We start from the raw sequence: 26757 nt of genomic DNA, 5'->3' as shown, positions 1-26757 counted from the left end.
CATGCAAAAGCAAACTGGAGGAGTAAAACTTACACAAGGATAGCAGAACCAATTGTCGGGACGCGCGTTCGATAAATAGAAACAGTTCTTGCAAAGCTGAAGTTCATCCAGCTGAAACGGGAAACAATCTGTAAGTATATTCTCTAACATGATTATATTTCACGTGGTCTCTGCCTTTGCAAAATTATACTAGCTGTACGTGCTAAGCAAATGTTTGGCCTTAGCACTCTTTTAATTGTGCCGAGTATGAAACCAAAAAATGTCTTCAATTTTTTTAAAACAAACTATGACATGAATATGAGAATAATTAGTAAACTTTAAAACATTTCCTACCCTCTAGAATAATTTGACTATGGAAGCACTAATGCAACAGCTGACAATGTTTAACTCTATTTAGATGTCTCCTTTTTTATTATTATTAAAGTGAAAAAGTGGCTTCGATTTTTGAAGCAGGTGTCAAACATCTCTGATCTGGATGAGTGCAAATGCATGAACTGGAAGCTAAAACACTTCACTTCTAATTCCGTCTCTTTCCATTAACTAATCAGCCACCTCTCACAAACTGAATAAAAATAAAATCCATTTTTCCTCTTCTGTTTGCATGATTTAAAAAATGCAGCTATGTAAGCCCACAGTTATACGGGAAGATAGAATAGCCAATAAGCTTGCTAAGAAATGGTGTATTTTTAAAGCTGACAATATTTACAAAACACAAAAGGGCATCTCACTTGGGGCTCTCGATGTTGCATCAACTGTTGCACAAGATTTACTTATTTCCAGGAAAACTTTCAAGACAAATGGAACCATTTAGCATATGGAAACTGGTAGGCAATTATCCTGACACCAAATAGCACTGCCAGCCAACTTACTTGCTGGATATTACTCACCTCGTGGCAGGTGTCTTTGTAAAGCATTCTGGCTATATCAGCTTGCTCACTGTCCGCTGCAAATAAAGGCACACAAAACTAAGTATTTGCACACTTTTCATACAACCACCTATCTCTTATTAGTGTGAAGAACCAAATGGATACATTTATAATGGCTATTTACTAATTTCTGTTCTGATTCCTGAGAGCTTCTCAACAACTCTACAATTCTGTAGTTCTTGCACTGGTGCTGTTTGCCACGACTATAGGCCAAAGTTCCCCAGAGCAAATATTTACACATGAAGGGCACATTCGTAAACGCACAACAGAACTAAGGAATCTGAGGTGCACGTTACAGACCTCCTGAATTTTCTCTTTTTACTGTGGGGAACACAACAGATGTGTTTGCCAGACAGAGGATAATCTCTCAGTGATATATCCAACTATGGTGAGAAAGGGGTGTTTGACCTTTAAAGCCCTAAACGGCCTTGGTCCTGTATACCTGAAGGAGCATCTCCACCCCCATCGTTCAGCTGAGATCCAGCGCCGAGGGCCTTCTGGCGGTTCCCTCATTGTGAGAAGTGAGGTTACAGGGAACCAGACAGAGGGCCTTCTCGGTAGTGGCACCCACCCTGTGGAACACCCTCCCTTCAGATGTGAAGGAAATAAGCAGCTATCCTATCTTTAAAAGACATCTGAAGGCAGCCCTGTTTAGGGAAGTTTTTAATATTTAACGCTGTACTGTTTTTAAAACCTGATTGGGAGCTGCCCAGAGTGGCTGGGGAAACTCAGCCAGAAGGGCGGGGTATAAATAATAAAATATATTATTATTATTATTATTATTATTATTATTATTATTATTATTATTTGTTCCTTGGTACACGCACTATGCAGTTGGGCTTGCTAAAAGTCATTTAGAACTATTATGTCTGAAAACACCTGCCTGCAACACACCTGCTCTCTCAGTTTGTGATGTGCTAAAATTTCAGCTGAGCAGGCTGGTGTCTGGAGGAGCTAAAGGGCAGTTGGTGTGTTTTTGCTTTTGAGATCTCTGTGGCTCTAGCCACATTTAATCCTTCCGGCACACGCACTTCCGATAAGCACGCTGGCGAGGAAGAGACAACGCCGGAGAGTAAAATAATGCATTCAGATTTGTAACTAGGGCCAAGCCAAACATTTATCGTTTTGATTTTTCATGTCTGCTGCTGTTGCTCTTTTGGCAAGCTAGAAATTCCTACTCAATAAATAGGCAGTCTTTCTTGAGGGGAAAATGCCCACGTGTTTTTTGAAGATGCTCTGAGGGTAGCAGTTTCCAGAGCGTGTGACTGTGAAGCACCGAAGCAAACCCTAAAGGATATAGGTTTGGAAGTACTTGGCAACTTGGCAGCCAAAATAGCTGTACAGTCAAGAAACGCTGCTCCAGTCACATGGGACTTGGGAGAGCTTGCGCAAGATATATAAAAGGGAAGCCAACTGATCTCTAGCTGAGTTGGCCTGTGGAACCTCCTCCCACAAGCTGGGGTCATTTTGGATTATCTCAGGACTAGTTAGCTCTCTCGGGGATGAGGAGCACAGTCTCCTTTGAACCTACTTGGGAGATTCCATAGCCCCAATGGAAAGCAACTGATGCTTTCGAAGGAGCGGAAATGAAATTGAAATGGCAGGAAATATTTCGGCTCAACCCTATGAGGTGTGCGGCTTATGTAAGATCCTATCGCACTGGTTCGTTTTGACCTTACCTCCGTAAAAAATCACTGTGTTGTGTAGAAGCAACTGAGCGTCTGCTTTGAACTCCTCGTAGCTCCTGTACTTTCCTTCGTTTACTTTCTAAATAGATTGAAACAGTCATAAAAGCATGCATTTGAGATGGCAACCAATCACATCCAGGCAAACACAGGCCAATGGCCTCTATATTACACATTTCGTGGGAGTAAAAAAAAAAAGCGGAACTGTACACAACCCAGAGAACAGATTTTGTACACTTAAGGTCCTATCTTCAACCCTTAGCATTTTTTATTGACAGACACCCTGTGACACATTTGGAATAGGCCTTTATGTGTGGCACAATGCTTAGCTGACTATTCAACCACTTGTGTCATTGAGCTTATCAAGGCACAGGGCGGGGAAGCAGCAGCAAGTTTGGCGAGGCACAAATGTGCAAGCTAATCTGGCCCTTTCATCAGTATATATGCACCACACTGACCTTGCCATCACCTCACCCAGCCTCTCCTGGTAAACCACAGCGATGCCACCGGACAACGCTGCACCCAGCCCCATGGACTGCTGTTGGCTTAATAAACATGTAAGTGCTACATCTAGTCAGGATTTATTGGCACGTGGTTTACCCAACATGGAGCATGTTGACCTCCTGGATTGGGATTGATCTAGAATAAGCGGTTTGAGGGCTGCCAACATTAACATGCACATCCACCCACACCCACCCACCCAAATCTATCCCTATTCCATTGCCGTTCATCGTCTTTTGAAAAGGCACACACACAAAAGAACAATTCCAATTACTACAAGGAAAAATCGGGGCAGATCTACTGGGAAACTAACAAAGCTTAAGCTTCAGGACTCAGGAAGCAAATTTTAACCTACACTGCTTAAATTTTTTTGGGTCTAGCAGACCCAATTTGAGTCACATGACTCAAATCGGTTTGTTTTCTGCTGTGCGTATTTCAACCATCCCAAAGTTTGAGAGTCCACCGTGGTGATCTGCCGTGGAACACATCCATCGAAGAAGACGACAGCAGTTACCAGACCTCATTGCTGTTTGTGAACAGTTTAAGCTTCAGGGCCCCCCAGAATATGGGGGAAGAACATACCTCTTGTATAGTTGGAACATCAACGGCTGTGTGCACCAGCCTACGGTACATTGGGTGTTTGTTGTCTTTGCCTTTCTTGTTTAGATCAATAGCCTAAAAAAAGCATCATAGTACATCAGTTCAGTAGCTAGTTAGTGCTGTAACAGAAAAGTACTGACATAATTCAAATGTACTCAGATGGAGGCCCTAAAGCGTGTCTGTCTGACTAGTGTGGATGCGCATGGACAATGTTAAGTTTTCTGAGCTTGCTAATTCAAAAATTCCTGAGGTCACCTTGCAAAAAGCAATTCTTGTTAAAACAGCCATGCTATAATTATGGGGCAAAACCCACAGCATTTTTCTTTCCATCTGGAATTTTTAAACAGCGATTCCTTCCCAAAACACATTTATTAAGCTTCAAACAAATTGGGGTGGTGATTTCCAAGTAAATTCTGCTAACTTGAATTTGCATGCAAAAAAAAAAAAGTTTATTATTTATTGCATTTATATCCCACCTTCTTCTCCCCCCCCCCCCCCGCCCCAGCAAAAGGTGGCATACATACAAGGTTCTCTCCCTCCTCATTTAACAACCCTGCGAAGGAGGCTGGGCTGAGAGGCAGTGACTGGCCCAAGGTCACCCAGTGAGCTTCATGGCTGTGCAGGGATTTGAACTCGGGTCTCCTAACATTTCAAGTTGGAAACTGAGCCCACATTTGATTTCCAAAGCAAAATACGCAAAAGTCAAAACCACACTTTCTGTCAAATTTTATGTCAGGTCGGCAGGTGTGCCAACTCTAGAGGGGTGAGGTGTCTTTGGCCCTCTCAATGTTGAGCAGGTCTGGCGCATGTGTGATGCCACACACAATGCACACTGCATGCCGCAGCTTCAGTGGCTGGCTCCTCCAGAGTGCTCGGCCCCCTCTGGACAACATGGAATCCACATGACATCACATGCATGTGATGCACACCGGGCTCCCTCAGTCTTGGGGAGAACCTGGCACCTTTGCAGGTCAGCCAGAATAGGGCCCTACAGGAAGTGAAAGGACACCCAAACCATGCTGCCAGAAGAGCATGGCCGCTACAGCAAAGCTCCATGTGGCTTCTCAGATGACCTGATGGGAAACCAGAACAGGAGTGGAACTGTGCAGTGACAATATGCTTGTGAAACCTTGGGAGCATGTTCTGCTATGGTATATAGGGCATTAGCAGCAGGCCCTGGCTAGAAGAGGAAGCAGAGAGGAACAATGGAGGAAGCTGGCATGGAGAAGGCTATTGAGGAGAGAAACAGACAAACCAGTGGAAGAGATTACAGGGGAGAGGGACTCTGCTGCTGCAGTGCTGCCTAAAGAGGAAGGAAGGACAGAGAGGAGGAGGGAAAGGAAGGAGGTGAATGAATGAGTGAGCCAGGGAGGAGGGAATGCTATAGGATACAGGAAAGCTTTAACTATTGCAGACAGGGGTCCTGTAATACCTGGGAGTTCTCCAGCTCTCTGAGTAAGAGCCGCACCAAGTTCTCTCTGAAAGGAAGAGATCGTCTGGGAGTCTGAGGGCCTGATGCACCTTCTCAAGGCTATCTCATGCATTGAAGTCATGGCCATTTGTTACACAGACACGTGTTACCCAGTGTCACCCAGCTGTTAACAAGAAAATGCTGTTGTCTGCTGAGGTGCTCAAGCTTATCTGGGCCACGGCATTCTCCCAAATGCAATATAACTGATGGAACAAGTCCATTCAGAAGCTAACCCACATGGAGTTGTCTGGTTGCAACCTGAAGATTTCACCTGCATATCTGCAGCTGAATTCAAGCATGAGGTCATGGCCCTGTTGAAACCTGTTTTCCGTGCAATCCTTTTGCCCACCATCCTCTAGCAGAGGGGGGAGATCAAAAGCAGCTGGAGAGGTGAGGGAGAAGGGTGTAGAGTGGGGAGAAGGCGAGAAAAGCCACCACTGCCTTGTCTTCTGCTTCAGAAATGAATCGAAAGGCACAGGGAGAAACATTAGAATCTGGGGCTTAGCCATAAAGAGCAATTTCACCATCAAGAGCATCATGTTTCAACACTCACTCGTTCCTTCATCCGGGAGACGATGAAGCGCAAATAGGTGCTCATCTCTTGCTTGCTCGTGTTCTTCTTCTTAATGCTCTGGTAACAAACGAACAAAAAGGAAAAGAAGCAGTCTTATTAAAGAATTCAGACTTTTAGCAAGTCTCTTAAAATCTTACAAGGCAAAACACGTTTAAAGATCCAATGGCAAAACACCGAGCGGCAGGTTAGCTCAAGCAAGCTAGATTAATCTTCACTTGCAGATCGTGATTAGGCAAGAATCTGCATGGAGTGATCCTGATGCTGGCTTAGAAGGCACTGCACATCCTGTCTGTCCCTCCTCTAATTTCTTAAAACCAGAAAGCGAAGAAAGACTCTCTAAGAGGGTTGTCGTCGTTTTTTTAATTGTGAGGAATCTAATGGCCGCTGTGAAATGATGCAATAAGCATCCTAGGCTGTTATCCCATGCCTAAGCACACTTAACTTGCCCCAAAGTTCGCTGGGTCGATGCATTTGCTGAAACCTACAGGATTTATGTCTATGTTAACTTGCTTAGGACTGGCATTTTACTGTGCAAACGGCTTAATACAATTACTTTAATTGCCCTTATAAGCATCCCTCCCTGTGAGGTTAAGCTGCTAATTCGAGTTTTACAGTTAAGGAAGAGAAACTAGGATAATGTCTCTCTCGATTTCATCTTTATAGAGTCTAAGACTGAACTGGTATTTAAACCAAGGTCTCTCGTGTTCTGCTCCAGCACTCTACGTGCTATGCTAACGCTGGTGAGAAACCCCAATGGCATCTAGATACTTGATTAGGGCAAGTATCTGGGGTGGGGTGGGGATGACCCTGGGTAACGTATGCAAAGGCGTATGTTTGCCTTGACATGGCATTAGCCTTGACTGAAAACTACAGACTAGAGAGGAAGGCATCTTAACAGGGAACAGTAAGTCCACATCAACGCAAAAGGAAGCTGGGAAGAAAGAGAGAGAAAGAGAAAAGAGGACATCTAATAGTCTCAACATCAACCAGTAGGTCAACCATGGTACTGTAATGAGCCGCCAAGTGGGAAGTGGGAGAATAGCCTTGTATATATTTTGTTGAGGGATCAGAGAAGTCTTAAGGGTCAACTTGACCCTGGTTCTCTACTTGAACTAATAGCTTCAAGTTACAAGAAAGGAGATTGCGACTGAACATCAACTTTCTGACAGCAAGAGCAGTTCAACAGTGGAACAGACTCTCTTTCTGGATGTTGTGGACTCTGCTTCCTTGGGGGTTTTCAAGCAGAGATTGGATGGCCACCTGTCATGGATGCTTTAGTTGAGATTCCAGAATTGCAGGGGGTTGGACTAGATGATCTTCAGGAATCTCTTCCAACTCTATGATCCTATTCCTGTCAATTGGGGGAGCAAAAAGCTGCTGGATGAAAAACACTTATTTTGTTTTGTTTAAGTCATGGGGACTGCAAGTCATAACCTCTGTGGATATGAACCCAAGCTTGTAGAGAAAAACTCTGTGTTTATGTATGAGGAGTGGCTCAAAAGCTTATGCCGTTTTAAAAGTGAGACTAGGAAACCCTGCATGCACAGGGATCCTTGCTGTGTCACAAATGTCAACTGTCCTATTTAGTGGGGGGAAATGTCACCACTTTGAAAAACTTATAGTAGCATTTTTGGTCCCACCCTTCCCTCTCTCGTGGTTCAGCTGCCATGGAACCTAATCCAGATTGCGAAACTGAAAAGTCGCTCCTTCCTTTTACAGAAGATCAGAGCTTCACAACCACTCTTGTACAATAATATCAAACCAGAGGGTTGTGCCAGAAGGGTGCTCTGAAACCCAAACAGCTTTATTCTAAATTCTTAGTGCAACTTTCTTAACCACAGTTTCCTATGTCAGTTTCCAATGAATGCAAGCTGTTTGGTATATTGGCTGCATTCCTTAAAATCATTATTCCTGAAAAGTTCCTCTGAAGCCAACATGGCTATCCAGATTCAATGTGCTGCTATACTGCACATGAGTAATTTTGCAATTTAGTAATTTTGGTCTTATTGCATAAGTGAAACTTGCAATGCACAACACAAGGTCACCTGTTTAGTACCTGTCTCAAACATTTAAAGCACAATTTGCTAACTATTCAACTTTTCCATCATAGAGTGAGTTCTGGGCTAGCTGTTATGCAGGAGGAAATAAAAATGTTGGATTGCTTATAATGTATTTTACACATGAGGGGGAAAACCACCCAAAAAGTGACAACACACACACACCACGCAAAAAAAAAAAAAAGGTTACTCCTTCAAGTTATTTCTGTTTTTCCTTTTTGTAGGAGTGCACTTTAAAAAAAAAACTTTCCTGCAAACAAATGTGTTTATTGCTTTCAGCACTGTAATAAATGGAAAAATTGAAATAATACATTGGAAAGCCTTTTGAAAGTTTTATTTTGTGGTGGGGTGCTGATATACTCCTGCAGAAAAGCAACCTTTATTTAATTTATTTTATTTTTAAACACCTGAGGGCACAAATTCTGGAACCAAAGTACTGTGAGTTCCAAGATGATCAGAGTTTTGGTAATTCAGAAACACACACACACACACACACACACACACACACACACACACATATATATGGGGAAATTCTGTAAGCATCCCTACATAAACCACAGTACTTCCTGAGAAAAATCTTGGTATTTTCTTTCAAACTGCATTAAGGGACGCAAAAGAATTGAGGTACTTTTGCGGGGTGACAAGCAATACTCTTTTGAGTCTCCCGGTTCCTGTTCTCTAAACAAAAACAGTCAGTATAGCTGAAAATAAGTATGTTAGTTCAGGTTATCCCACTGACATTAAGAATAGCATGGTTTATCAAACTAAAAACTGATCCTGCAATAGTACCTCTTGATCTGTTTCAAATATTATGGAGCAGTACTAGGGAAAGGAAGCACGGGACATTTATGCTTCCTGTCGCTATCTCTGAATGACCAAATTCATTCTCAAACACTACAGCAAAAAAGTGACCAAGGAAGACAGCCAAATTTGGATTTAAGAGCCAGTTAGGAGGAGGCAGACCACTTCTTGAGAAATATCTACACAGCTAGCATGCTTGGAAAAACAAAACTGTTTTAGGGTAGGGTTCGTTTACTATAAAGCCACTGGCATGCTGCCCCTGGCATAAACAGAATTGCCTGTGAATATTCTGGCACTGTCTCCTGTGGGCTAATGCACCAGTGACCCTATACAGTATGCTTAATCTGTACATGTGCTGTATATATTTTTCAAAGACCAAAGCCAACAGCATTTTTCAGACATACATTGAATTATTCAAAGTCTGTCAAATGAATTCTTCAGCTCTACTATCTAAAAAAGGCTGTAACACGAATAAACACTTCCCATGGCCCTTAAAGATTCAACAATCTGGCTTAAATGTGTCCAGGAAGGGACTCGTCTAGAAATATGGGAGGGGGAACCCAAATGCCAAACTGTTTTTAAGATTAGCCAGCAGCGATCTGCACACCAGGTTCAACAGTCCCAACGTTTTTATAAAGGACAATATTCAGACAGGTCTTGCTATCGGTTTTAGCTTCTGCTGCCATGCCAGCACGGGAAAGCCCTGTCCATACCACCAATTAAATATTTTCAGTACTGACTTTTGACAATTCCACATTCATGGTGAATGAGAGACAATGTCTGTGTGCTGGAGCATGTTGTAATTGATTCAGCGCCAAGCATTCCAGAAACTGCTCCACATATTGGCCCAGTTCACATATGACACTAAGCCAAATCATGGCTTAGCGTGAACGAGCAAATGGACAGGTTCCGAAAAAGAATATGGCAGCTGCTTTGCTCCTTTCTCCAGTCCATAAACAAATATTGGCTTCAGCTCATGGTCTGTCTGGAGCGAGATAATCCACAAGATGTTAACACTAAAGGAACCATGATTTAGTTTACAGTAGCACAGCAGCAGAAGAACAGAGTGCCTGTGATCTCCTCTCCAGGAACCTGCACATTTGTTTGTTTATTTTGTCAAGGAATACCATACTGTAAAAAAATTTTTAAAAAATAATAATAATGATAATCTGTTACTAGCCTTGATGAGCCTATTATTTTCAGACTTTCACTCAACCACTACATTTTAAAAAATGGATAAGTTTTAAAATATGAACTCAAGAATGGCAGTTGCTTGATGTGCTTCTAGACATGTCTGGACTTTTACAATTCCTGAATGGGAGAATGCCTGGGTAGCTCATGTACGCTGTTAACAAATACAAACATTACCCTGAAAAAACTTGTTGGATCTCAATTCACAAAGGGACTGGAAAATAAAACGGTTTTCAAAGCACATATGCTCTTTACTGTCCCTGTAGAATGTGGTAATCTTATTTGGCTTTTGACTATAATATATATATAACCACAAGCATAGAGGAAGGGAGGGAAGTAGTTCACATCTATGCTTCCTTAAAGTTGCATTAGGGTATTGCATGTATGCCATTTGATGAACAGCTATTATTAAAAGGACAACACAGCCTGGGTCATATTAATATAAACTGAGGGTTTGGGATTTAAAGACACCTTCTGAGGGAAAGCACAGGTGGGGAAGAACTAAGCTCCTGTAAATATGCATTGAATTGCCCCCCCTTCCTGTTTTCCAAGGAGTAACTGGCTACCCAGTTATGATGCAAAGGTCTGCTCTACTGCCATCATCACTTTAAACAGTCTTTTTCACCAAGGAAATTGGGGGACGAGGTGCAACAGAAGGAGCCAAGCCAACTGATACTACCCACTGCCTATTTCCTGGTGCCCAAGTGAACCACCTGTTTCTTAGCTCCACAATGAAGTCTTGAGTGGTGTGTATGCATTACAGCATGGGTGCGTACTTTGGATCCAGCAGGGGGTCCATGTTGGCCCACACAGCTATTTTTCCCAAACCATGCCAACCTGCCCAACAGGTGATACCACTGTGACGTTAACATATGAAAGTGCTGGATGTGAAATAGTTAAACAGGTTACCCAATCAGAACCCAGAGGGTGGAGTCAGAGGGACTATAAAACCAGCTCTGGGAGGGGCGAAGGGGGGAAGTTCGTTGGGAGTTGGGTGGTTGGTTGGAGTGGGAGTGAATTGGGATAGAGTCTGTGGGTAGGTTGAGTTAGTGTAGCGAAATAGGCTGAGTCAGGAACAGTTAGGAGCTAGGAAGACAAGTAAATATATACAGTGGTACCCCGCTAGACGAATGCCCCGCTAAACGAAAAACGCGCAAGACGAAAGGGCTTTCCGATATTTTTTCCACTTTGCAAGACGAATTTTTCTATGGGGCTTTTTCGCAAAACGAAATTTTTTTCGTGGTCTCCCGTTTTTTTCGTCTTTTCTGAAAGGCGCTAAGCTGCTTATCTGTCAATTACCGCTTATCAGCTGATCCGCTGATAGCGGAGCTCCGCAAGACGAAAATCCCTGCAAGACGAAGGCACCCGCAGAACGGATTAATTTCGTCTTGTGGGGCACCACTGTATAGGTCTGGATAGGCACCCCATGATTGCAATGGACCGATACCATTTATGAAATCACACTGCAATAAATAAACAGAAGTTTATGTTCCAATTTAACCCTGACTGGACTCAGTATTGTACCAGGTAGGGCCTGGTGGTGGCAGCGAGAAATAAAGTGGTGGCACAGGGATCAATAGACAGTGAAGCGTCTGGGGACCCTGTGTGACCGCCAAAGTCACTGAGGGATGGGATGGGGGTTAGGTTCTGTTGGGGTCTGAATGCGCTGGTGCACCCCACACCATCACCTCCATGGGCCACTTTGACAGGCAGGTGGGCGGGACCATGTCAGATGACTAATAGGCAAGTGGCCTTGGTCCTCTGTCAATGTTAACCCACAGGGGTGGGGGTAAAGATCTGGCCTGCTGGGCCAAAAAGGTTCCCTGCCCCTGCATTAGAGAGAGGCAGGGGTAGAGAGACTTTATGAATCTCTAGTTCAACTGCTCATAATAGTAGACACTCAGAAGAAACGTTTGTGCAAGATGATGGGGGAAATGCAGAAAGCTGACTTGGTCATTCAGCTGCTGCTATCCCAAGTACAGCCAGCAGCCTCTGCTTCCTGCTAGGGAGAGCAAGAATGGTGCGAAGCAGACCAGACCAAGTGTTGCCTTTTCCAAAACAAGGGCATTCGTGGCCTGGCGACACTGCAGTCTGCAGGAGAATATGCACTCACCCGTAAAATTAAGCATACCAAACAAACATGATAGTATATATTAAAAAACCACCACCCCACTTGTCTGTAATGTGAAACCTACACCTGCAAACTTCAGTGGTGGTGTTCAAATCTTTCTGCATCAGCTGTTCCTCTGCTGAGTAGCGACTGGTATTTGCCACCATTAAGTAAAGCTTTGTAGAATATGCTTGTTGCTTCACTACTGGTGTGCATAGTGGGACACCAACTTTAAGAGATGCAGCTGGCCAGTGTTAAGGCAGAGTGCCAAGGGACTAGCAGAACAGGCTGCGTGGAGTTGTTTTGCCAAAATGGTACAGTGTTGGACACGACTAAATGACTAAACAACAACAACAACAACAACAGTGTCACAATTCTTGTCCTCTCTTGCAGGGATCTATGTGGGGTTTTCCTTTTCTTTTCTTTAAGGTTGTGTTTGTGGCCTGATGGCAACGAATTCCAGAGAACAATATACACCCCTAAAGTTATACTGAAATTGCCTGAAGATATGTAGAAAAAAAGATGGAGCCCGTAACACCCAGGAATATGTGCCCAATTTTACAACATGAATCCCCAGCGCTGAACTACAGGCTGCTGTTCCTAAAAGCAGCTTGGCTACAGCAGCAAAGCTGGAAGAAAAAATCTGCCTTGCTGGACAGTGCTGGGGATGGCAATAAGGATGATCAGCAGCTATATGGATTAGATGTTTCTGAGGGCAGCCATTTGCAAAAAGGGAATGGGTTACTGCACTACTATGAATTGTGTAGAAGGTATAGCTTGGTGAAATTCTCCCTTCTAAACAACTATACAGGGGCCCTCTCCTCTTTTGATTCCAGCCACCCTACATTCACTTGAGTAAAAGCAAAAAAGTGGGCAGGTGGGACAGGAGGCAGCAGAAAAATATGGAAGTGGGGAGTTTTTTGGGGCTAAAGTGAGGCCTCTTGAAGAGATATGATCACATCATGAGCAAGGCATGGGAGGAAGGAAGGAAGCAGGCATGGCTAGAAAGCAGCAAATGGGAGGACAAGGTCAAAGGCTTGGGAGCTCTCTCTGGTAAGGAAGGAAACCAAGAACTAAATGAGGAATCAGGCGGAAGTAAATTCATTCCCTGTTCCTGAGGCCAAATGGGACCCATGGCTTACCCTAGCCCTCTATCAATGGACTCCAAATTATATTGAACTTCCATTACTTTTGCTACCAGACTCGTTATTGCGTATAAACAAGAGGATACTTGCAACAATACAAGTTACAACGATAGTTTATTCACAGCCCCAAAGCTTTTCAACACATCTTCCATGTATATATACACGTATATATAGGAAAGTTAAATGGGAAAAGCAGAGGAGAAAAGCCTACCTGCCTCATCAACTGAACTTGGCAAATATGAAATTCTCATTTCCCATCTCTCCCCGCTGCCATCCCAGCCCCCAAGCTATGACTTACTGGGCGGGGAGAACCAAAAGCTTAAAGACTCTGGTATTTGTATTTGAGTGATTTAAAGAAAAATACTAAAACAGAGATTTGGACTGAAAAGACCCTTGCATTATAGAAATTCTACAGAACCTAAAATATTAGCTCAATCTATAATGTCTGAATAAAAACTGCAGTGGATCTCAACCCACAGTTTTATGTAGCATTTATAAACATCAGTAAAGTTCAAAAGAAAAAAAATATATATATGCATTTTGCTGCAGCATAATGCAAACCTTCTGGAGTAGTTATGCAAATATGCACATATTCTTTTTATATTTGATCTACATCGTCTGCGTTATGAGAGAACCCCAAATCTTAACACATATCTGGATAGCTTGGGCAAATGTAGGAAGCGCCAAACATCGAGGCAAATGCAAAAGATAAAATGGCTGTGAATCAAAGTTCTCTGTGTGCTCTGATGGGGTATGTGTATGTGTATGAATCTGATCTGTGCCCACAGATTCCAAGCACCATGAACTGAATTGGAGGAGGGAGCTCTGTTACTGAAACTGACTGTGGAACTCCCTCTGTATAGACTGGAGCTTTCCACACTTGGGACAGATTGCTTGACCAGGACAAACGTCTGCCAAGACTGATTTGAGGATTCACTTAGGTATTTCTGGAATTCCAGCTTATGCCACATCATGATTTGCTTCAAATGTCTGCCTCAAGAGATGCTCATTGACAGCAGGCTTTTCTAGATTTTGCCCAGGCACATCCAAATTTGACCATATTCCGGATTTGCACTTAACATATGCATTGTTTAGGCAGGGATGGCGGAACCTGTGACCTTCTGGGTGTTAGTAGACTACAGCTCCCATCATTCCAGATTACTGACCATGTTGGCTGGGTCTGTTGAAAGTTAAGGGTCCCAGTTAAAAAGTCCAGAGAGCTACGGGTTCGCCATCCCTGCAGAAGGCAAAACTGGGTGTTTTCTCCTGGCCAGAAACATCTTCTTGAAACTAGAAACAACAAATACCAAGTCTCTATTCAGCACATGAAAGCTCAGATGTACTCACCCTGCAAACTGGGCATTGCCAGTGACTACTGCTGTCTCTAAGCCTGAACTCATCAGATAAACACTTGGAATGATATACACGAAAACACAGGTCACATATCAACACCTCTCCGGGCAAATGGCATTCAAAACAATACCAGTCATGAGTTTCTGTCTCCCAGTCCTACAAAAAATACAAAATAATTTGATAGAACATTCTGTCAGTATCTGAAACAGCCATGAGCAAAGCACATTTCTTGAAGTCTAGTAACAGTTAGGCATTATAAATATATATTTTTTTAAATTACCATACCTCTTTAATGGTTTATTCAATTCTTTTTTAAACTTGAAACCCTAATTTTCCCCCCCAAATGTTTGGATGACTGAACACTAAGGTTTTAACCTCCAAGAAAGGCTTGTTATGAGAGTGTCTGGTTAGCAACACAAACACAACATATACGCAATGTCCCCAGCTATACAGAAAAACTGCCCTGCTAAAAGAAATTAATAGTGCAAGCTTGAATAATGCAAGCTTTATAAAATCCCTACACGACCTCTATCTTCTTGAAGAAAGGTGATGAGAGTACTCTCTCGGCGTTAGGCCGCTCAAACCATGATTTTATACCTGTGTTAAAAGCGTGGACTGGAATCCACGTCCAGCTGTTTGGGACTTGAGGAATTTAGGGAACTCCTTTCAAGCAGAGTTCAGAAGATAATTCGCCTTACCTGAATTCTTGGAAAGGAAAAAAGGAACAGGAGTTGCTATTGCAACCCCAGGCCAATCTGTCTAAGCAGCTATGACTTCCTTTCGAAAGCATCAAATTATTCTATATAGCTTACCTCCCCTGACTAGGCAAAAGAAGCCACTGTTTTCAAAAGACAGTCAGAGCTGCAGAGGAAGGTGGGCTGTTGTAGGATAAGAGCAGGATAAGTGGCTCCTCAGTCTCCTGATCTCTCTCCAAGAGCACGGAGTAACGGTAAGCCGATACTGTCCTGTGTGACTGAGCTGAACACAGGTGGACACCCTCCTCTCCTCAAAATCCCATGCAGCTGGAAGAGGACTTTCTTCCACCTAAGTGTGAACCAAGCCTGAGAAAGCTCAAACTCAACTGAAATGTGAAGTACATATAATTGCCAAATCTAGATCTTTTGCTGGAGGTTAGTGCTATATGGATTGAACCATCTCCCTCCTCCTTCCAAATTCTGCTGCCTTGTAGTTTGTTGTTGCTCTGATTGGGTTCATTGGAAAGGTTGCAGTTTATAAATTCTCATTTCCTTCACTGAAATTGGCTTTTTAAAAAATCGAAATAGGCCTTCAGGACAAAACAGAAAGATCTGTTGAAGTTGACCTATTCTGGGTCAAAGCAGAGGTCCATGTAAGAGCTCAGCACTCCTGGTGCAAGTTCAACTAAAATCCACAAATGGGGCGAAGTTTTGAAATTTATGAGAACCTACAAGCAGAGCATAACAAAACAGGCATCTTTTTAAACTTTAGAATATGGCAATATTAAGCAGCTTCTTTTTTTCCTTTTAACATACCTTTTGCAATGCGATTTCAATCAATCCAAATATTGGAAAGTTTGACCTAATTTTGTTCTTGGTCCTTCAAACGTTTTCAACTGTGTAAATGAAGCCTATAAATAGGATTTCTCAATACAATTCAGAAAAAAGTAACAGTTGTCTCTCATCTCTCCACTTCTATTTCCCAACTCTGAATGAGCCACAATCCAGCCAAAGCTAAGTCCTCTTTAAACCCCATTGATGTCAGTGGGATGGAATTAAGCATCAATGGGTAAAATATGTTCAAATGCTCTTCAATTCTTTATTTAAAAAAAAAAGAACCTGAACTCAATATAATAAATAAGTGTACAGTGGTACCTCGCAAGACGAAATTAATTCGTTCCGCGAGTTTTTTCTTCTTGCGAGTTTTCTGTCTTGCGAAGCACGGTTTCCCATAGGAATGGATTGAAAATCAATTAATGCGTTCCTATGGAGACCGCCTTCAGACCAGACTGTCCCCGGACCTCTTCTGAAGGCAGGCGGGGGGAGAACGGCTTTTCTTCCCACCGCCAGCCTTCAGAAGCATTTTAAAAGCGCAGCCTCCAGCATTTTAAAAGCGGTCCGGTTTAGCGGGGAAGCGTGAAGGCAGGCGGTGGGGAGGAAAGTCTTTCGCCCCCCGCCGGCCTTCAGAAGACGTCCGGGAAGGCTGGCGGCAGGCGAAAGACTTTCCTCCCCACCGCCAGCATTTTAAAAGCGGTCCCCGGAGATTTCCCTATGGGCTTTCTTCTTGCGAAGCAAGCCCATAGGGAAATTCGTCTGGCGAAGCACCTCGAAAAACGGAAAACTCTTTCTTCTTGCGAGTTTTCCGTCTTGCGAGGCATTCGTCTTGCGAGGTACCACTGTACATGGTTTCCATTCAAGTTGAACTCCTAGCCATGTGCACTGCGAGGGAAAACAAAAACAAAAATCCCTCAGCGCAGCACAATCAGCTATCCTGGATCGTGACCAATGCCTTTATGCTACAAATAACAAAGAAATAAATATTCTAGTGGCAATTTCCAACTGTTTTCCCTGCAGGAACAACTGAAGCTGTTGTCTGAGGCGAGAAGATTATTGGGGGTGTCAGCGAAGCCTCAGAACCAAGTTTTGCAAGAGGCATCTGCAGACATGCTGGGCTTGTTCACGCATCCCTTTAAACCATCCTTTAAAATAAGCAATCGTTCAATATGAAAGAGTGTTTTGCTCCTCCTCTGCTCCTGCCGCACCAGGGAGGGAAACAAACCAGAGGCTGGATTCATGTTATGTGCAAATCGGTGCTTGTTGTATGTTTCCCACAAGTAAATCACAATTAGGAAACCAAGGCTGGAGGAGCAACTCAGAAATGTTTGAGCAGGCATGCTGCTCAGTTGCCTTAAGGCATGGTTCAGAATAAACTTTAATATGGTTTAATGGGACATGTGAACCAGCGCACCGCAAGAGGCCCTCGTGTGTGTGACTCAGATCTTGCAACACCTAGGGTGGTGAAATCTGAGCTCATTTTTCTTCCTAACTCTACTTCAGTAATGTATTATGAATTAAGATAGGATGACCGTGTGAATAAAGAACAGGGCTGCTGCGCCTTTAACAGCTGCATGACAGTATATATCTGCTAAAATTCATGCTTCTACACAACTATTAAAGGTACGACCCTACCTGCCCGCAGACTGTCTCACCAGGGTGGTACATGCCCTGGTTATCTCCCGCTTGGACTACTGCGACACACTATACGTGGGGCTACCTATGAAGGTGACTAGGAAACTACAACTAATACAGAATGCGGCAGCTAGACTGGTGACTGGGAGCAGCCGCTGGGACCATATAACACCAGTCCTAAAGGCCCTTCACTTTATGTTTCTGAGCACAATTCAAAGTGTTGGTGCTGACTTTTAAAGCCCTAAATGGCCTCGGCCCAGTATACCTGAAAGAGTGTCTCCACCAACATCATTCAGCCTGGACACTGAGGTCCTCCTCCGAGGGCCTTCTGGTGGTTCCCTCACTGCGAGAAATGAAGTTACAGGGAACCAGGCAGAGGGCCTTCTCAGCAGTGGCACCCTCCCATCAGATGTCAAGGAGATAAAGAAGTACACAACTTTTAGAAGACATCTGCAGGCAGCCCTGTATCAGGAAGGTTTTTTAATGTTTGGTGTTTTACTATGTTTTTATATGTAGTGTAAGCTGCCTGGGAAGTCCAGCCAGATGGACAGGGTATAAATAATAATAAAAAATTATTATTACAGGAGACTTGTCCTCTTTTTCACCTGGTCTCCCTAAATTTTAACTTCTGTATAATGTTATGTTATGTGAAAAAAGGAAATATCTCATTCCTTCGTTTGTTATTTCATTCTGTGAATATGAAGTGTTTCTCATCAGTCTTTGAAGTTGATGTGTCTGCATCAAGTCTAGGAAACAGTCTCATCCTCTGAGCCCACCAGCAATCTCTCTAGACATATTACATATTATAAGAAGCCTGTCTCAAGTTGGGAAATTTTCACTGGCCCTGACTCCTGTCAAATTCAGGGAGTATCAGTTCTTTCACTGCCTTAAATATATTGGCCATAATCTATCAGAATCCAGAATAACTGCATTGTGCATGGATGGAGCACACCTGGTTGCTTCTGCCTGCATAATGCCTTAACATGGCCAAAGTAGAAAATTAAGAAAATTCCACAGAAACCCAAATGTTTTGGGCCTGGAAAAGTCAGAGTAGGACCCTTGAAATCACTGGCCTTACATTAGTTTTGCTAACTTAAGTCCTTCAATTTCATTGGTTTTACTCAGAGTACGACTTAGTTGGATACAGCCCATTGATTAGATGTGTTCTTTTACCCTAATAACAGATTCGGATCAGATGAGCATATGTGGGGCTTTCACTCATACAAAGGTATGATTTGTGAGAGCAGCCCATGTGATTTGCACAATCACAGCAATTTTCTGCTTTAGAAAAACAAAACAAAACACCAATGCTCTTAACTTTTCTTTAGACTCACCATCAACTACAATATTAAAAACAGAAAGACACGTGCAATGTATTCTACACCAGTAGCATAAAATAAAGGTGTTGACTTTTACTTTCTGTTGCCTTTTCGTATTATAAGCTCCTCCCTAGAACTATACTAGAGCTATACTCAAAGCACTGATCAAAATGCTTCAGAAAGAAAACAAAGAACACCTGATTTTTACATTTGATATAATATTTACCAAAGACTAAAGGGATGTTAATCTTAATGAGCTTTCTCACACTGGATTCCCCTTCCTCTTCTTTGAACAGGTTTGCCCAAATGCTCATCAGCAGTAAAGACCCAATTTAAGAAGAAAATGTTTTGGCACAATCCACCACTGGGAAGTCCTTCTTCAAGGGTCATAAAAAGAACTTAACTGGATCAGGTCAAAGGTCCATCTAGACTCATGGACACCCAGTTGCCTATGGGAAGCCTGCAAGCAGCCCCTGAGTGCAACGTTACTCTCCTCACTTGTGACTACGAGAAGCTGGTATTCAGAGACGTATTGCCTCTGACAGTGAAGGTAAAGTGTGGCCACCATGGCTTGCAGCCACTGATAGCCTTAACTTCCCATTTAAATGAAAGAACACTGTACAATAGCACTACTAGGGCTTGTTCAACTCACATGGATTTCAATAGGACTTGTGCAAAGGAAACTCTGGATGAATTGGGCCCTTACTATTAATTAGCTAACAAAAACAAAACTAAAGAGGCAATAAAATTTGAGATATCCAAATTGCTAACACAAAGTTTATATAGTAACTAACTCAAGCACAGAATGCCTTATTGCTGCGTTGCACCTAAGAGCTTTTTCACATAGCTTCGGAGCAACTTGGGATCCAGGTGACTCAGGTCACAATCCTGTGTCCTGGTATAAAATCCCCTAGTATAAAATCCTTGGTTGAAAGAAGATTGTTCTGCTTAGTTGTCTGACGTACTAGGATTGAACCATCTTTATAACATCCACCACCCAACATAGCAGAAGTGCATTATGTTGCAACACAGGTACAGAGCCTTAAAATGACAGGTGGTTGTTCGTTTGTTTTTTACCATATGCTTGAGTAGCATTAAATAAATATAAACTGAAGGATATCCCAAGTGTGTCCTTCATAATGACATTACCAAGTCAAGGACAAAAGCTCAATTCAGATGTCATGTTAAACCATGGTTTATTGTGACAACGACAAACTGCAACGAGCTTCAGATCATATTCTCCCCTCTTCTCATCCAGTACAACCACAAGAAGGTGTTCCGAAGATTTTGCTTCCGTTTTCACTTAACCACAGTTTGTTGTGTCATCCAAACTGACACACTGTGGTTAACCTTAACTAAGGTTTGCAAGAAACAAACCGACTTCATATACTGTTTTGTCTGTTTGGATGGCAACATGTGTTTAAGCAAAAACAGAAGCAAAAAAAGTCTCCAAACTCCTCCTTGCAGCTGTGCTGGATGACAAGGAAGGGAAGGTGCACAAGTATAAGGTTCACCTGCAGCTTGTTCTCACCCTCGTGCCAAACCATGGTTTAGGGTGACATCCAGATACATTGAATAATTACACAGGTTGAAAAAACAAGCATTTTCTTTAGCATTTTCATCACCAATTTTTAAAGCTTAGTTTTGGAGAAACGTTTATAGAGAGAGATATAAAATGAGAAGGAGATTCACAATAAGAGGGAAAAAATTGCATAACCATGTTGAAGAAGGTAGAAAGGGGGAGGAATATGAACTTGGGTAGGAGGCTAGTTTTTGTGCCAAGGGGCCTGCACCACTAATGTATAAAGCTCCAATTAAAAAACAGCAATTTAAAATTAAAAAGGTAGTTTAAAAGGTAATGGTTTTAAAATCTAAATTTAAAAAGAAATTCAGTAGTAAAATTACAGGGACAGAAGATTTTAAAATCTAAATTTAAAAAGAAATTCAGTAGTAAAATTTCAAGGACAGAAATGCATTCTAATGCCAAAAGGGTAATTTTGGCAAATGTCTCTTCCTGCTATCATGTGTATCCTATCACTATTTTTAAATATCAAGATCTTTTGTTTCTAAATGCCTACCATCTGAATATGTGTTGGAACATTTGCAGGGCCAGGGATGTACATGGATGTTTGCCATGTGATTTCCTCGCATGAGACAGGAGGTATTTATATAACTTTAACATCTGGCCGCCAGTGTTCTAATAATGGCAGATCTAGAAAGTACGAAAGTCCTTCTCTGCACTTGCCACGTCTGCCACCAGGTGTCATCATCTACTCCCAGAAACAACTGATAAAAGGGAAACCATTGCAACTTCACATCTTGTGGCAAAACATGTGAGTAACCACTTCCAGCTCCCCAGGAAGAAGAAGAAGAAAAATAATACTTTAAACGACAGTCCTGTGCAGGCCAATCTCAGAACTGCATGGAACATGGATGAAAGGCATTATTAATACAACAACTCGCATTTGCAGAAGCAACAGTTCTAGACTATCCTTAATGCACAACAGAAATAAGAGAATATAACAAGGAAATTCAAAGACTACATAGTGCAAAAGTTGTTCACCTTGATTTTTGCTGTTGTCCGGGAGAAAGGCTGCATACTGTAGGCCTTTCGAAATAAAAAACAAAACAAAACAAAAACACATGGTCTCTGTGCTGGAACCCATCTGAGGCACATAGGACTAAAACGAATTGAAACATGGATATGGGGAAAGCACACTGTTACAGATAGCATCCTGACTATACAAATACCCCCCCTAAAGCAAACTATATGGACTGCTTTATCTGCACCCATTTACCCCTCTTCCCTTTTTGGCCCCCTGAAAGCTTTCCCAAGCAGTTAAAATTAATTAGGGAAACACACACTCAAAGCAAGGACAGAGCCAAAATGGTCCAATCGCTGGCACTGTTTGGAATTAGCAGAGGGATTGACGTGCTCACTGAATAAGCCCTGGGGAAAAGCAAATGCTTGTATCCTATGATATACCGCATTGGTGGTCAACCCTTTGGAATACCCAGGAAGTGCTTTGATGTTAATGCTTTATCAGATACTTGTCTCCACATTTCATAAATTTTAAAAATGCAAGTTAAAAATAAAATAAAAAAGCGGGGGACAATAGCACCTTGGGAGTGACTGTTAAAAGTAATCAGAAAACCTGGTGCAAATTTGTAAGAGTATTATCCTTGTGTGTAGAAGGGGGGGCTCGTGGGGCCACTGTACTAGCTAGCAGACAATGAGGAACATGATCAAAAAGCTGACTGATAAACATTGCCATTGCAGGGAGAAGTGGGGTTGTTTTAAAGCAAAATTACACAGTGCAAGTGGAAAAAGAAATCTGTAGACTATAAGGGGAAGTGTTTATGTGGTTCTGGGACTGCACTTTAAAAACAGGTGAAGAACTCATTGTGATACTAACCTTTTTTATTGGTAATCCAGAGTAGGTGTGCTTTTGATTTTTTAAGTGTATGTGTGTGTCTGTACACACACATGTCAAATATAACTTTCTCACCCATGAAGCTAAACATAGCCCTCCAGTCATCTACTATGGCCTGGCAGGTACCTGTCAACCCTCAGTCAAAGGCCAAGAGCACAAAACAACAGGTGGGATCACCATACACCAGGTGGGTTCACCATATACGGCTGGCGGGCTGCATTCACGATGTGCTGGATCACAACTCTCTATGCAATTATATAGAACCTCCCAAAGACCAAACATAAAAGTAAGACATCCCACTTAGGATTTTACACAGCTGGGGGGCACTGCCACTGCGGTTTGAGTGATTGACAGCAAAGCTGCAATACTCCCGAGGATGTGCACTGGTTTTTTTGCTCGTCTGTGGATTATCCTTTAGCAACTAGTACACTTGTAGAGATCCCTTTCTCTTTATTGAAGGAAGGAATATTTAGACGGAACTTTGGCTTTGAGACACCCTGTATTACACATGAATGTGATTTTGGCACTGCACGCATTATGTAAAAGCTATTATTTAAAGAAACGGACACTTTGTGGAATAACAAATGTCTTATTTTTTGCATTTGGTATTTGGGAGGTTCTATAGAATTGCATACAGAGTTGTGAGAGCTGTGCTGGATCACAAGACATGGAGGCCTGGAACAGAATAACTGGCCGTCAGGGTTACTTCGCATGTTACAAGAGTACTTCTTGTATATTATTCCTATTTTCTAAAGCCCCAAGGTGAGTGAGATTATACACATATGCAGCTGGATCACAGTGTACTAAGGATCAAGGATCAAGGATGCAAGCAAACTTTTTTTTTAAATGCAGCTCATCTGCATCAGAACTCAATGAACCAAAGGCATATCTGGTGCATTCAAAGACTATGCCTATGCCCAGTAAATATTTTGGACACATGAAAACTGAAAAACAAATGATGCAAAAATGAAAACCAAGAGTCTTCATTCTTTTGTACCAAGAACAGCATTTGGTAGTGGAAGGGGGCAGTGTGATGGCAGTACCAGTAATTAAATATTTTTTTAAAAAAGAGAAAAAGAGAAAAAAACTGTGTTAAAGTTTCTAAATGAATGTCAGTCAGGGTATTTATTAAACAAACTGAAGCAAAAAAAATCAGCTTCATTAATTACAGAAGATATGTAAAGTTTGCATTTATACAACACCTTTCATCTCAGCATTCCAAATTCGATTTAATTAAATTAATCTTTGCTATAGCAGTGTGGTGCAGGAATAGTATTAGTGTGGAAGCTATGATGGGCAAAATCCTTTTAAATGTGGTCCATATGTACATGGGAAGAGAAAGAATCTCACACCATCTTGGACCCCCCCCTTTTTAATAGAAGCATACAAGACTGTACATATTCTGCAATTCCATGCGAGCACAGAAAATCCACAGAAAATGATACTTGGGTGTACATTCCAGCATTTTGAAAAGCTCAGTGTCCTTTCTCCACCACCTTCTGGCTAGGAATATGGGCAATGCATGCTAAAGTCAGAAGTTTAAATTTTGATGGGGCAGTGTTTCAGTGCTATATAAAGCTAATGTGCCTTTGCTTGAGTAACTGCAGCATAATAATTATGCAGACTGGGGAAAAATGAGATTTGCTTTATTTATATATCGCCACTTCTGTATGAATTACTTTGGCAATCTTGGGGGGGGGGCGGGAATTTTGTTTTTCCTTTAGTGCAAAGTGCACACAACCCTACGTACATCATGTCTGACACATACCTCATGGGCATTACTAACCAAACTGAACACTTGAGTCCAGCACCACAAAGTTGATATGGTATTATGTCTTAGGCCATGTAAAATGTGTCAAGAATATTAAGGTTTCTAACTTGAAAAAATTAACAGCTGAAACAGGGACCAGCAGAAATTCTCCAAGCAAAAAGGGAACAAAGGGACAAAAGGTACTTGTAAATATATACAGCCATTTTGAACTGCTGTCTACACCTGAACGACCCTGTTCTCTTTTCACTAGATCAGTGTTCCCCATCCTGGTGCCCTCCAGCTGTTGTTGGACTCCACCTCCCTTCAGCCAGAGCCAGCATGTCCAATGGTCAAGGATGATGGGAGCTGTAGTCCAACAATCTCTAGAGATCACCACGTTGGGGCAAGGTTGGCTAAATTAGCTCTTCAAAATCTGTTTTTGTTTTCTAAGGCAGGGTTTCTACTACTCTGGTATGGATGTAATTCCTTAACATTTTAAATGTAGAGGTAAAGGGACCCCTGACTGTTAGGTCCAGTTGATTCTGGGGTTGTGGTACTCATCTCACTTTAAGGGCCAAGGCCAAGCTTCCGGGTCATGTGGCCAGCATGACTAAGCCGCTTCCGGCGAACCAGAGCAGCGCATGGAAACGCCATTTACCTTCCCGCTGGAGCGGTACCTATTTATCTACTTGCAAAGATGTGCTTTCGAACTGCTAGGTTGGCAGGAGCAGGGACCGAACAACGGGAGCTCACCCCGTCACGGGGATTCAAACCGCGGACCTTCTGATCGGCAAGCCCTAGGCTCTGTGGTTTAGACCACAGAGCCATCCACGTCCATTTTAAATGTAGGCTGCAATAATATACATACATTCCTGGAAGTGAGCCCCACTGAAAACAATGGAACTTATTCCTAAGTAAACATGCATTGGTTCGTATTATTATTAAGCGATTATCCTTGTCCATAGCTGTCAACTTTCAGATTTGTAAATAAGGGATCAGCAACCTCAAAAATAACGGATCAGCAGCCTCACCTGTCCCGGGGACAGTTTACGGGATATCTAACAATTCGGGATAGCAGTGGGAAGCAGCGGGAAACGGCGCTAGAATAAGGGAATTTCCCACAAAAAAAAGGGAAGGTTGACAGCTATGGCCTTGTCACATGAGGTTACCGGCATTCTACTATTCTTCAAGGAACTGGTTTGTAAATGCCTTCATTCAGCATTGTAACCTTATTTCTGAGTCCATAATTTACCTAAAAATTAGCCATTTAGAATTAACTTTTCAACAGCCAATCTTTTCCCAGGGTCCTGGCATACTGACTGATACTGTACAATTAAATGTAAATTAAGTTTTAAATAAGCATATATTTTAGAAAGTTCTGATTGAGTCAGGCTATACTGTTGCATTATTCCAAGTGATTTGTAATAATTTTTCATCTAATTTTTCACTGAATGTAACATCTCATCATAGATAAAAGCACCCAACTTTTATGACCCAAATGCCATAAATCTGATAGGGAAGGGAGCTTGGGGTTGGTCTCTGTGGTGATTCGCAAGCCAGCCTGGGGGCCACTCACCCACCCAGAGGTCCTGGTCTCTCCTAATGCTCAGGACTTTAAAGGACAAAAACTGCACCCCCCCATCCTACCCCTACACCCAGTGAGCCTCCTAAACTCTTGCATGGTAGCTCCTCTGACGGCATTCATCCAGGACCCTTCTGCAAAAAGAACATAAGAACAGCCATTCTTGGTCATACCCGTGCCAACAGCAACCAGTATTAGGTGCTTCAAATATAACCTACCAGAACAGGGCAATTAAAGAGCAAACATCTATCCCTAGACATCCTGGCGAAATTCTCCCCCCTCCCCGCTTTTGGGTCATATTTTAAGACTGATACCCTATGGCCTGGATCCGTTGAACCTACACGACAAGTTCCGTGTGCTCTGGGCTTAGGTTTCCTAAAGAGCAGCTCCCCTCCTTTGAAACTGGGGGGAGCGTATTCAAAAGGAGCTTGTGACATGGTATGTTGTTGAGGGGGGCGGGAACTGAATTTTCAGACTGAAGAAGGTGTTTTGATCCTGGCCTACTTCCATTCCTTAAAATTAATCTATGGCTAAAAAGTAGTAACATAAGATGAACTGCTGGATCAGGCCAATGGTTCATCTAGTCTACGATCCTGTTCTCACTGTGGCCAACCAGATGCTATGGGGAGCCCAAAAGCAGAATTCAATCTCCCCATATGTATGTATGTATATACATTATCTATACACACTGGGTTGCATCCAGTGCTGGTCCTACTCAGGGTAGACCCATTGAAGTTAATGGGCACGACTAACTTAGTTTCACTTATTTCAATGAGCCTACTCTGAGTAGAACTAGCATTGGCTAAAACCCATTACAGTCGTACCTCGGAAGTCGAATGCCTTGCAACTTGAATGTTTTGTCTCCTGAACACCGCAAACCCAGGAGTGTGTGTTCCGGTTTGCAAACCTTTTTTGGAAACCAAACATCCAACACGGCTTCCAATTGTCTGCAGGACAATCGGAAGACGAGCCTTGGTTTCTGAACCTTTTGGAAGTTGAACGGACTTCCGGAACGGATTCTGTTCGACTTCCGAGGTACGACTGTATATTGTTTTTTGTAAAAAATAAAACTTCTTTCATTCACCTATGAGGCT

At 42.5% G+C, this 26757-nt stretch overlaps 1 protein-coding gene across 8 annotated transcripts in view; it reads right to left on the bottom strand.

Annotated features, from left to right (window-relative positions):
• The window catches only part of ZMYND11 (zinc finger MYND-type containing 11), a 99777-nt gene that overhangs the window by 11243 nt on the left and 61777 nt on the right, over positions 1-26757 (bottom strand). For 3 of the 8 annotated variants that reach the window (XM_053359778.1, XM_053359775.1, XM_053359776.1), the window contains 7 exons: positions 21461-21505; positions 14409-14570; positions 5737-5814; positions 3695-3787; positions 2606-2693; positions 888-943; positions 34-111 (listed from right to left, as the gene is read on the bottom strand). In XM_053359778.1, the coding sequence (XP_053215753.1) occupies positions 34-111; positions 888-943; positions 2606-2693; positions 3695-3787; positions 5737-5814; positions 14409-14570; positions 21461-21505 (600 nt within the window). The remainder of the gene's footprint in view (positions 1-33; positions 112-887; positions 944-2605; positions 2694-3694; positions 3788-5736; positions 5815-14408; positions 14571-21460; positions 21506-26757) is intronic. The other 5 variants (XM_053359779.1, XM_053359777.1, XM_053359781.1 and 2 more) reach the window with 3 other exon arrangements.

The sequence above is a fragment of the Podarcis raffonei genome, chromosome 12, assembly GCF_027172205.1.
Source record: "Podarcis raffonei isolate rPodRaf1 chromosome 12, rPodRaf1.pri, whole genome shotgun sequence".
Taxonomy (NCBI): Eukaryota; Metazoa; Chordata; class Lepidosauria; order Squamata; family Lacertidae; genus Podarcis; species Podarcis raffonei.
Note: the sequence above shows the minus strand (reverse complement) of the source record. Positions and strands in the feature narration are given on the sequence as shown.